Source organism: Mixophyes fleayi, chromosome 9, assembly GCF_038048845.1.
Source record: "Mixophyes fleayi isolate aMixFle1 chromosome 9, aMixFle1.hap1, whole genome shotgun sequence".
Taxonomy (NCBI): domain Eukaryota; kingdom Metazoa; phylum Chordata; class Amphibia; order Anura; family Limnodynastidae; genus Mixophyes; species Mixophyes fleayi.
The window spans coordinates 25,851,715-25,863,714 of record NC_134410.1 but is presented as its reverse complement, the minus strand read 5'-3'; the positions used below and the strand labels follow the sequence as shown (position 1 = coordinate 25,863,714).

Below are 12,000 nucleotides of genomic sequence, written 5' to 3'. Positions count from 1 at the left end.
CAATTGTTAGCGAGAACTGCTAAAATCCCGCGCTCTAAAAATATTACCGTTAATACGGTAATTTACTCGCTGGATTTCAGCTTGCAGCTCAGGGAGCTGCGAGCTGAAATCCAGCGAGATATTACCGTATTAACGGTAATATTTTTCGAGCGCGGGATTTTAGCGGTTCTCGCTAACAATTGAATACCTCCCAAAGGCTTTATTTTTATATATTTAGTTGCACTATTCCCTTCATCTGAAGCCCTAGAAAACATAAGTCCACAACTTATGTTTGAGATAAATATATTTAAAGGGATGTTTAATTTATTCAAAGGGTTTCTTCTGTGTACTATGGACATACCCTGAATTAACTTCAGGAATGAAGTTGGATGCCCACTTTGGACATCCCTTCCTTAAACACAAAACTCTGAAAACTGACTCCCTGATTCAGGTAATAATGGGGCTTCCACTAAGACCACCTATTTCTGTACGTTTGATTAAGGGGGGGGGGGGTTGTTTGTAAAACTTTAATGCTCCTTTAACAAGTGTGAGATGAAAAAGGGTTTTCCACAGATCCTGTGTAATTATAATAGTTTCCCTCGAGAGAGAGGATATCGCCACATGTACTGTATTTGCATTATGTATGGTACCTGTCCTTAGTGCTCACTGTGGTGGTCCTTTCACAAAGCATTGAGAAAGGCAAGTCAGATACTTGGTTGCACAGGGAGCGGAATCAGTAGCAGACAGAAAGAAGTAATAATGCCACTGTATAGGTCATTGGTACGGCCTCATCTAGAATACGGTGTTCAGTTCTGGAGGCCATATCTCTATAAGGATATAAATACGTTACAGACTGTACAAAGAAGGGCAACTGACATGGTGCATGGTCTACAGCACAAAACTTACCTGGAAAGACTAAAAGATCTTAATATGTATTGTTTGGAGCAGATACGTGTAAGGGGGGACAGAGAGAAACTTTCGAATATATCAAGGGTTTTAAGGTGCAGGAGCGAAACATTCTTCACAGGAAGAGAAGTATTAGAACACGAGGACATGTACTGACACTGGGGGGAAGCAGGTTTAGAGGAAATGTGAGGAAAAACTGCTCACAGAAAGGGTAGTGGATAAGTGGAATAGCCTCCCATCAGAGGTGGTAGAGGCTAATACAGCAGAGCAAACATGCTGGGGATAGACATAAGGATATCCTTACAAAGAATAAAGGAACAAATAGGGTTTGAGGTTAACAAATAAGCAGACTAGATGGGCCAAGTAGTTCTTATCTGCTGTCAAATTCTATGTTTCCCACACACCTGATCTCAAGCAGGTCCATTCAGATACCAAGTGCTATTTTGCTGAGGGCCGGGTGTGACTTTACATAGGACAAGAGCCTTATGAATGCCAGCTTTTTGATTATTTGTGTTTTTGTCAGAAGTAATACTTCCCCACCCAAACTGTCTTACGGTCAGTGGCTTCTGATAGTTTTTGACTAAACCACATCTATCCCTTTTTGTGCAGCCAATGAAAACTTACTGCCGCCTCTGATTTATTGTTATGAAGCTGTGCTGAATATCATTATTGTAATTTATCTCACAAACTACTTTCATTAATGTCCCAATTGTCCTACAGCAGAGAGCAGCCGGTGTATGACTCTAAAGGGTTCTATCCAGTTTACTTGATGAGTTACATTGGTCTGACAAAATGGCCGATTCCATCAACTTCAGTGTCTGTCCTGGTGTGCACCAGGGATCACCTCAGTGTGCGCATTATTATTATAATTATTGCCATTTATTTATATAGCGCCACTAATTCCGCAGCGCTGTACAGAGAACTCACTTGCATCAGTCCCTGCCCCATTGGAGCTTACAGTCTAAATTCCATAACACACACACACACACACACACATACAGAGAGAGAGAGAGACTTGGGTCAATTTTTGATAGCAGCCAATTAACCTACCAGTATGTTTTTGGAGTGTGGGAGGAAACCCACGCAAACACGGGGAGAACATACAAACTCCTCACAGATAAGACCATGGTCAGGAATTGAACTCATGACCCCAGTGCTGTGAGGCAGAAGTGCTAAACACTTAGCACCGTGCGCATGAAGAGAGCTGCTGGGTGGAAATGCTCCTTAAATAAGTGAGAACAAAAAATGTTTTCACAGGTGTCATTCCAGTCACTTTGTTTTTTTAAAAAAATAAAATTTCCACTGAACCCCACCGCCAGCTCCATATAACCGCGTTGCCGCATCACTGTACAGATTAGACTGCTGCTGTTTGTGGGGTCTGTTCTTGTCAATATCCTTGAATGATGTCACTGAACCTCAGACAATTATATTTATATACAATCAATGACTATACAGCTGAGGTACGCTTTTTACAATCACATTTTTCCCAGTAAATCAGCTTATTAATCTGCCGGGGCAGAAGCACATTTTTAGTGCATACTATAGGCAGGGGCTTTCTGTCAAATGTTAAGCTGGGGGGGGGGGGGGGAGGCAAGGCTCAGATTATTCGAAAATGCAGGTATCCCACTATGGGAGCGACCAGGGGTGCCCGCTCTGCCCAGCCAACCCCTGACTATAGGATAGGTGTAATATACAATATATTATTCAATCTGCTTTCTAAATCTGATTTGGCTCTCTACATTTGCCTGTATTTGATCAATTGTTACTAATGTTTTCACCTTTCTTTCTCCCTTTTTTAATTATTTTAGCTCATAAACCATTGTAGCATGTGGCCGGTTTAAGTCTACATCTTATTTGTTGGGACTTCTGTTGGGTCCCCTTGTTTCCATCCATAATAGGTTTTCTAAGTTCACTGTCTTCATTTTTCAAAGCCATAACTTCCATGGATTATAAATGATGTTATTCAGCTTGTGCGCTATCCAGTGGTGAATGGTGGCCAATATCTTCCTTCTCCACCTGTGGTGAACTTGTCTCCTAATTCAAGCTTCTGAATATTGCATTTGGTTATTTTTTTTACACCTAGTCCTCGGGGACCCCTAACAGTTCTGTTCTCCAAGTCTCCTCACACGATCACAAGTGGAATAATCAGCACCACTTGTAAATCTTTATAAAACGTCCGTCTAGTTAATACGCATGTGATCCAGCTAGGAGATACACAAAACATGCACTGTTAGCGTTCCCCAAGGATCGGATTTAAGAAAAGCTGACCTAGGAGGTAGCTCCAAATTCAGCCCTCCCGATGTCCAATGTGTCAGTCTTTAAGGAATAAGAGAAAGTGTATATTGGTTTGTGTAATATGACAACTATCAGGTCTATATACATAAGACAGTAGACTGGAAATTGATGCACTTGCTTTATGCTAAAGTAGTTCTTATTGTAGGACTCTTTGTGCCACCTCAGATGAGGATGCTCTTCTTGTCCTAATTAGAGATGCTCAGGCTCGGTTCCCCGAGAACCGAACACACCCCAACTTAGCAGATCGGAGTACAGAGCCAGTTCGGTACTTTCGAGCCCTCGGAATTGAAAACAAGGCAAAACATTATCATCACGTCGTCGGATCTCGCAAGCTTTGGATTCTATAAGTACCGCCCTCCACGGTGATCCAGCGCCACTTCACACAGGGACACAGAAGGGGTAGCACAGTTCTTGGCAGCCTCTAGTGCAGTTGGGCAGCATCATAGGTAGAAAAGAAAGAGGAGGGGTAGCAGTGTTCTTCAAAGTCTCCAGTGACCTTCAGGAGAGCTCCATTGCTAATTGTCATTGCTGAAATAGGAATAATAGATCTGGCAGGCTTGGTCTTCTAAATCTACAGTAACATTGTACTGTGTTATATAGGTAACACACAAAGAGGAGAGCTCCATTGCTCCATTACTAATTGTCATTGCTGAAATAATAATAGGTCTGGTAGGCTTGGTCTTCTAAATCTGCAGTCTTTGTTTGAAAGTGTATGAAAATAATATTGTGACTTGTGAGGTGGTTAAAATTGACTGTAAATTACTTAAAATTAATGTTGTTGAGGTTAATAATGTGGGGGGGGGGGTGCAAAAATAGGTGAATTTAGCAAAAAAAAAAAGGGCTTTTAGAACAAAAATCGGTAACCAAAACACGAAGTTAATCCAGATCCAAAACCAGAACACAGGGGGTCAGTGAACATCTCTAGTCCTAATAGGTTGGGATGATATACATGTTTGTATTGCTTTTAGCCACAAGAGGGCACCGTTATGTCAGATTATGTGCTGTCCAACAGGTCACAGTTTATGAATTGGGAAATGTACAGCAGTTTGCAGAGGTCCCGGCAGGGTGTTACACTTGGTGATATTCCCCGGTAAAGTATTATTGAAATCTAGTTATTTTTCAAAGTTGCTTGGTATAGATGTCTTTAATGCACCGCTTGCTAAACTAAGGAAATCTCTGGGATGTAATAGATTATTAGGGCTGTTATCAGTGTATCTGCTACAGAGAAGAAAACAAGAACCCATTAAATAGTTTCTTAATGCAGATCCCATATATCAATATGGGGTCTGTCAAGTTCTCCAATTTATTAAAGTTTGAAACGCTCTGCTTTCCGCAGCAAGGTACAGTCATCTCAGGACGGTGTTACCTGTCATATTCAATGGGATCTAGCTTCTTGCTAATGCCAGTCAGCCGGATCTTGTCTAATGTCACAGGGACGGGTTAGCGCAGCTGAAAGATGACTGCGCACACAGGACAATGGCGAATATTGTTCAATCCCATTTATCAACATGTCTGATAATGATCCATTATGGTGATTCGGACCGAACATACTGCAGCAGTGCAATGTGTGTAAGCAGCAATCAGTCTTATGTGGGATAGCCCTTTCTCATTGTAATTGTGTCTGCAGGAGAGGTCAATTCTCCAGTGAGAATGAATTAGGTTCTCCCACTGGCTGTCCTATTTATATAGTTACATTTAGGTGTTCACTGCTATAGCATCTCATCATTTCATCACAACATACCTCCTCCGAACATTGATCCTAGTACAAATTTTTACAAAAAAAATGGGTGTGTTTACACCATGTGCCACGTCCCATGCGGGCATGCCTGGTGCTACCAAGTCGCTAGCTCGCGCCAAAAACTCTCCACTACAAAGACCTTTGAATTGCTGGTGCTCCAGTGGCAGAGGAGCGCAGACATACTTTCCAACTACCCAGCAGTCAGGATGAAGGTGCCAGGAGGGAGAGCAAATTAGAAAATCAAAATAAAGTTGTTTCCATTTGTATTTGTTGGGATATCTATTGGGAACTGCAGATGGATACTCATACTGTCATTGTTACACATGTATTATGGGCACTTATACACAGACTCACACAGGTCTTTTTGTGGATTTTTAACTCTTTGAAAAGTAATTTCACATTTGGGTGTTTTCTGCCGTATTATTCCAGGGCTTGTTCGGGCATAGAACTGTGAGTTAGAGTGTGATAGAGGTCAGACATACCCAGCACACATAGAATACAGCAGGGAATGGGGTCATTGACTCCAATGCCAGCGCACCATGACTGCGTACACACTAGCGTGCTCCACCACACATTGTGAGGTGACAGGTGCTCTGACCTCAGGATCTCAATTCCAATTCCTGTTCTATTTTCTGACAACTACATGCATCCAGTGAGGGCAGTGTATAGTTCTGATATCCAGAACCCTAAAGGAGGCCTGGCCAACCTGTGGCTATCTACAGGCAAAGCATGCTGGAGCTTGTAGTTTCACAACATCTGGAGCGCCACAGGTTGACCAGGCCTGTCCTATAGCATACCAGATGCATAGCTAGGAGTGCAGTATGACAAGCTGAAAGATGGCTGACATGGTTTATGGTCTATGCTTGTACAGGAAGGCTGTCTCCTATTATCCATGTTTGGTAGTCTGGGTCCCCAGTTCAGACTAAGGACAATAGGCATTACAGTAATTTCAACTTGGCAATGGCTCTTGTAGCTGAAATCCTTTTTATACGAGTCCGGTACTGTTAGAACTGATAGCCGACCAGAAATAGGGACTTAGTACGAGAGAGCGGCTTCCCAAATTTTGCAAACGGGGCCAATACTAAACCTGTCAGGCCATCGCTTGGAGAGAAAAGCTGATCATTGGTGATTAATCTGGCAGATTAGGGTCAAACCACGTGTGGGCTCTTAAATCTTTCTGAGGTCAGGTATGAAATTGGCCTCTGTCCCACCTCCTATACCCAGACAAGCATGATTGATTAGTGCTGTGCAGCCATTTTGGGGAATCCCTGCTAACAGCAGTCCTGGTGCCATAACAAGTTCACTAATATTCTTTTTGTTTTGCTTTTATATTGAAAACTTTTACTCAGGTCTGTGCACACAACGTGTGAATTACATGAAGTAAAACGTTTGCTATACTGCAGTTCTGCCTTATGATTCATCCAATCATCTGAACTATTGAGGATGTAAATAGAAATAAGATGGAGTATGTAGTTATTTGACCATCGTCAGACAGCGGTGTTCAATAGAACTGTGTAATCACATATGCAAAAGATATAATTCTCCTCCTTTATGAATGCAACCTATCAGTTTCAGAGGTGAGTTCGCAATCGGCCAATCAGAAGAGGCTAGCTAGTGCTGCAGGCGGTTATCAGCGTGTATTTGCTCCCGCCCTCTGGCAGGTAAGAAAAAGATGTCTCCTGGCTGGTCTGTCTCAGCCGCAGGTACACGTCCTCACTGTTCTCAGTCTGCATTAGGCCGCTCCTCCCCGTTCCGCCTCTCAAGTCATAAGTATGAGCAACTCCGCCTGCGCTCATAGGCGCACTCTGTGCGTAGGCATGCGCAGCGCAAATGTTCTTACTCTGGAGCAGAGTATATAGAGAAAGAGTAAGTGAAAAGAAGGAGAGACAGGAAAGTTTGAGTGATAGAGACACTTCGAGACCAATAACAGACAGGCAGCACAATGGAGCAATTTGAGGGATTCAGCACTGACAGAGGGAAAGCACCAAGGACTTAGTGACTTAGGGGGTAAATGTATCAAGCTGAGACTTTTTCCGGCGAGTGTGAAAAGTGGATATGCTGCCTATAGCAACCAATCAGATTCTAGCTGTCATTTTGTAGAATGTACTAAATAAATGATAGCTAGAATCTGATTGGTTTTTCAAAACCATCGGAAAACTCTCAGCTTGATAAATTTACCCCTCAGGGAGAATAAGGGACAGAGCATAAAAGTGCAGGTGAGAGAAAGTTAGAGTAAGGAGGTCCAGAAGTGAAACCAGAGACACCAACCACAGTGGACAACAGGAGAGACTTCAGCAACAACTGAGAGTGTCCAGACGCCAAGGTTTCCCTATCGGAACCCTTCATGAACAAACCTACCCAGCCAAGGGCGACCAACAAAATCACCATATACAGATAAGTGGTACTACTGATTTATACATTACTGTACACTCCAAGATTGTGATCAAGATAAAAAAAAGTCCTGGCCTGGTGAAGTCCATCAAACTCTCAGATAGAACCTGATAGGGAGAAATGTGGAAACGACGTTGAGGGTCATTACCTAATATTATCTTACACTGATAACTGAACATCCCCCCCTGCTGAGGGGCAATGGATTAACAGTATCAAAACAGAATGGGTAATAGTCTTTAGTTATCAATTCCTAAAGGGACAATTGCTTAGTAATGAAATATTGCAATTTTTTGTGTATGGATTGGAAATGGCACTAGATCTTATTTATTGTGCTAGGATTGTATACAGTTATTACAGTTAAGGCTAATTCATAACAATATATGTACAGACATCAGTTCTGAGATTTAGCAAATACAGTTTAAGCCAACAGCCAACCTCATGGAATATTAGTGATATATGTGTTACCCAGTGTTGACCATTTACCTAATCTCTCTCAATAAAACCCATTCCTAGCTGAGTGTCCTGCTTCGTTCAGGCCTTGTTTTGGTTGGGGGTCATGAACCACGTATCTACATCATAGTTGCCCGTTCTCCCAAACTGTCTGGAAGACTCCCATATTAGGGGGAGACCTCTCACACTCCTGCGAGTTAAGGCAGTTCTTCCGGAGAGCTCACCTGGCGGCAAGGGCATGATGCCAATTACGTCATTAAGTCCCACTGACTTCAGTGAATGTCAGGTGGTTAGGGCGTGATGGTGCCCTTGCCACTCAGTGTTTTCTGTCTTGGGTATCACCTTGCCACTTCCCACCTTGCCCGTTCACCACACAAATTGTGTCAACAATCCCCCTCTTGGTTTCCTACCTTGTCCCCGCATCTCCCAGAAGCAAAGTAGGAAATTTAGTCATATACGAGTTATAGTTACACCAGGATTTACTGTACGTCTAAAATTCTCCTGCAATTAGGTTTATCTTCATCTAGATAACCCAATGTCTAGATTTTTCAACTTGTGGATGAAATCACATAGTCACTTAATCGTGGATCTGACATAAATAGATAAAAGAATTCAAACTGACTCAGAGGGGACTGCACAGTGTTTACATATTCCATAACGTGATCATTTCTGATCTTGGCCAAGGAGCTTACAGTCATTCACAATAGCTGGATACCAGCTCTGTTTGCTGTTCTGGGCCTGTGTGTATACTGTGGGGATGTTGAGCACCATTTAGTAATTTTGTGGGTCTAATTATCAAATAGCAGATATATTAAAGATTGTCTATCATGATCATCACCATTTATTTATATAGCGCCACTGATTTTGCAGTGCTGTACAGAGAACTCACTCACATCAGCCCCTGCCCCATTGGAGCTTACAGTCTAAATTTCTTAACACACACAGACAGACAGAGAGAGAGAGAGAGACTAGGGTAAATTTTGATAGCAGCCAATTAACCTACTAGTATGTTTTTGGAGTGTGGGAGGAAACCGGAGCACCCAGAGGAAACCCATGCAAACACGGGGAGAGCATACAAACTCCACACAGAAAAGGCCATGGTCGGGAATTGACCCCAGTGCTGTGAGGCAGAAGTGCTAACCACTTAGCCACTGTGCTGCTATTAATCAGTACATTTTACCCCGGGACTGCCTGACAGCTTTTAGGTTGAATATACCTCTTCACCAGGCCAGTAGGGAAGAGTTGTAGGTTTACGCACATGCAGTGGACCTGGAACGCTGAACTTGGGCTTCCGATGCCACAAAAAATAAGAATAAATTAAAAATAATTTTAAAAAATAGAAAAAAAAAATTTCACATTTATTTCATTAATGAAAGTGGTCTTTGATAAATAGGGAGAAGCCCGAAATCTCGATAACTCTAGTTTTCACTAGATTAGTGCTTTCCACCCTTTAATAAATAGCCCCCCTGTTCCGTAGTGTTACACTTGTATACCCCTAAGTGAGCGTGTCTTCTTCCTGATGCCCATGATATTGCTGTGTAGAATCCTACAGTGTTCTCTCCCTGCTGAGTGTAAATGATGAGATTCTAAGTGACAGTCAAATGTGACATAAACAATCATACCGCATGCACGCTGGGGGATGGATCCACCATGCTAATTTGCACACTCTAATTATTATTACTATTAAACAGGTTAATATTTCCCTATAGACTTGTGTGTGTGTGTGTGTGTCTGCAATTATGTGTCCCATCTCCCCCCTTTACAGTGTTCTCTCTATGCAAATCCAGAGAGGAGGGAGGGGGTGTGAGTGGTCCGGCTCTCCCATCTCAGTGTGCAGGAGACACTTCACAGCTTGGGGTCTTGTCTGTCCATAAGGATTCTACAGCTCCCCTTCACATGGATTACTTAGAGTTATCCTGGCTGGATATACCAGTGAGCCAGCAGGAGAAGTATCCGTCTGCTTCGTAAGTAACCAGCCTGTTCTGCATATTACCACCTCTGCTGGGAGGCTGTTCTGTGTGGATCCCCCACAAAACATAAAAAAAAAGAGATCATTCAAGACATGCTAGGTTATGTATGATCACTGAATGAACCAAAATCTGCTTAATTTCAAGTTAATTTTGTTTGGGGAGAGGGATACCCTCATGTTCTGAGATTTGTGGGTAAAGCCCGGAGAATTTGGGGTATCAACATTTGTTATATAATTTATTGGGTTAAATGCATCCACTGATCTGACATAATACTGTTATGTGAAGAATGAGTTGTCAGGATGCGGGTTTGTAAAAGTTAGGTTTTACTCTATATAATGTTATTTTTTGCATATATTTACAGGATTATAAATGAGAAACACATTGTGTCCAATCTAATGCAACGGTTGTGGAACTACATATCCCGGAAGACTTACGGGACATCCTGGGACTTGTAGTTCCACAAAACCTGGAGAGCCACAGGTTCTCAACAGCTAGTCTAGCGGCACCGTATGGGGTAATCTTGCAGCCAATTATAGGAATTCTTTATATGGTCTGATGCTGTAATGTTTGATCATATTAAATGCCAAAGTAAAGCAAAGATATGCCAGCCTCATAGTACACAATATTAGTTATTGTGACATAAATTATTACTTTTATTTTAGAACACAACAAATGAACTATGTTGATGTTAAAGAGATAACTGTAGCAGTGTTTAAAATAGTTCACGAAAATATCTGAAACCTTCACTAATATTTTACTTGATTACTTGTCTTTTATATACATATTATAATTTGTGTATGGATGGAGCATGTCAGAAATTGGACAATGCTAGTGTTATAATGAGATTACACTTATATGCAGTCCGAATAAAAACCTGGGTACGCTTTCTGGGAAGTTCCCACCAGAATCAAGAATAAAAATACTAAACTTGTATGAGAAAATGATAGAAGCTTTTAAAATATAAACGTTACGGACAACAGTCGAGTACATATGCATTGGACCCAATTACAGATCACCAATTAGTGAAATTCCTTCAGTATTAGATCCTAAGATTATCCAGTTAATGACACAATCGGTTTTTCTTCACGGATAGATTTATACACGTCTATAAATGCTCATATATTCACAGTGCAACAATGTAAAAACATAGACGCACAAGGCATTCAGCACTTAGTCTGTCTGGGAACTAGATGAATCCACATTTTGGGTGGAAGGGGTGCTAGAGGAATAAGCAGTGTAGGAATGTGGCACCCAGCCTTCTTGATATTGTAACACTTACTGACACATCGGCTTTGTGTTGTTGTTTTTTTTAAATTAATGTTTCATGTAATGTAATCAAAGTTTTTTTTGTTTGAAAATATTCTTCACATAGAATCAGTCATCTGTTTAAAGCATACTTGCCAACTTTTTGATGTTCCCCTCCGAGAGGGGAGGTGGGAGGTATGTACGGAGGGGGTGGGGCTTGGAGAATCATGTCAATTATGGCCCCGCACCAGACGTAATGACGCTTGCACGTAATTTTACCGCAGGGGCGGATGCGACTACCTAAGAAAAGCATCATAGTGGCTCTAATCCTGCCCATTTCACTAGGATGTGGGCAGATGCGAGAGGATACCCTACCCGGAATTCGGGAGTCTCCCGGACATCCCAGGAGAGTTGGCAAGTATGGTTTAAAGTGCGGTCACTATTGGATTGATAGGCCGCGTTCTCATGAATATTGCCTCACTCTAAAAAAAAAAAAAAGCTACCTGCCACCACTGTGAAGAGTGAAGGGTACACTTTAAGTCATTGGTATAGACAGTGTTGGCTAACCTGTGACACTCCAGGTGTTGTGAAACTACAAGTCCCAGCATACCCTTCCAGCAATAAGCTGCTATATATTGGCAAAGCATGCTGGGACTTGCAGTTTCACAACACCTGGAGTGTCACAGGTTAGCCAACACTGGTATAGAATGACATATGTTCTTAAAGTGAACTCCTGTCATACCTCCCAACAGTTGCAATGTCCATATCGGGACATGCCCACGTCTCTTCCGAAAGTGAGTGTGTGGCTGCATTGTATTAGGGGCGTGTTCATGTCAGAGTGGGCGTTCCCGGGGTCATGCCTAGTGCTAGGCATGACCTAATCAGGACAGTAGTAAGTAGTAATATGACATGTCACCATATGAGAGGTAAAGAGAGATATTTGGCCTTAGCCCCTGTTGAAGCTCTATGTTAATATGTCTTTTTTTCACCCTAGGGGGATTCACAGAGGCACTTACAAAAATTTGC

The 12,000-nt window shown here is 42.1% G+C and overlaps 1 protein-coding gene across 3 annotated transcripts in view; it reads left to right on the top strand.

Annotated features, from left to right (window-relative positions):
- The window catches only part of LOC142102285 (estrogen-related receptor gamma-like), a 42,213-nt gene that overhangs the window by 1,328 nt on the left and 28,885 nt on the right, over window positions 1-12,000 (top strand). Inside the window, exon 2 of one of the 3 annotated variants that reach the window (XM_075187047.1) lies at window positions 9,525-9,723. The exons of the other annotated variants lie outside the window; for them this stretch is intronic. Within the exon in view, the coding sequence (XP_075043148.1) occupies window positions 9,525-9,723 (199 nt within the window). The remainder of the gene's footprint in view (window positions 1-9,524; window positions 9,724-12,000) is intronic. 3 annotated transcript variants of the gene reach the window in all.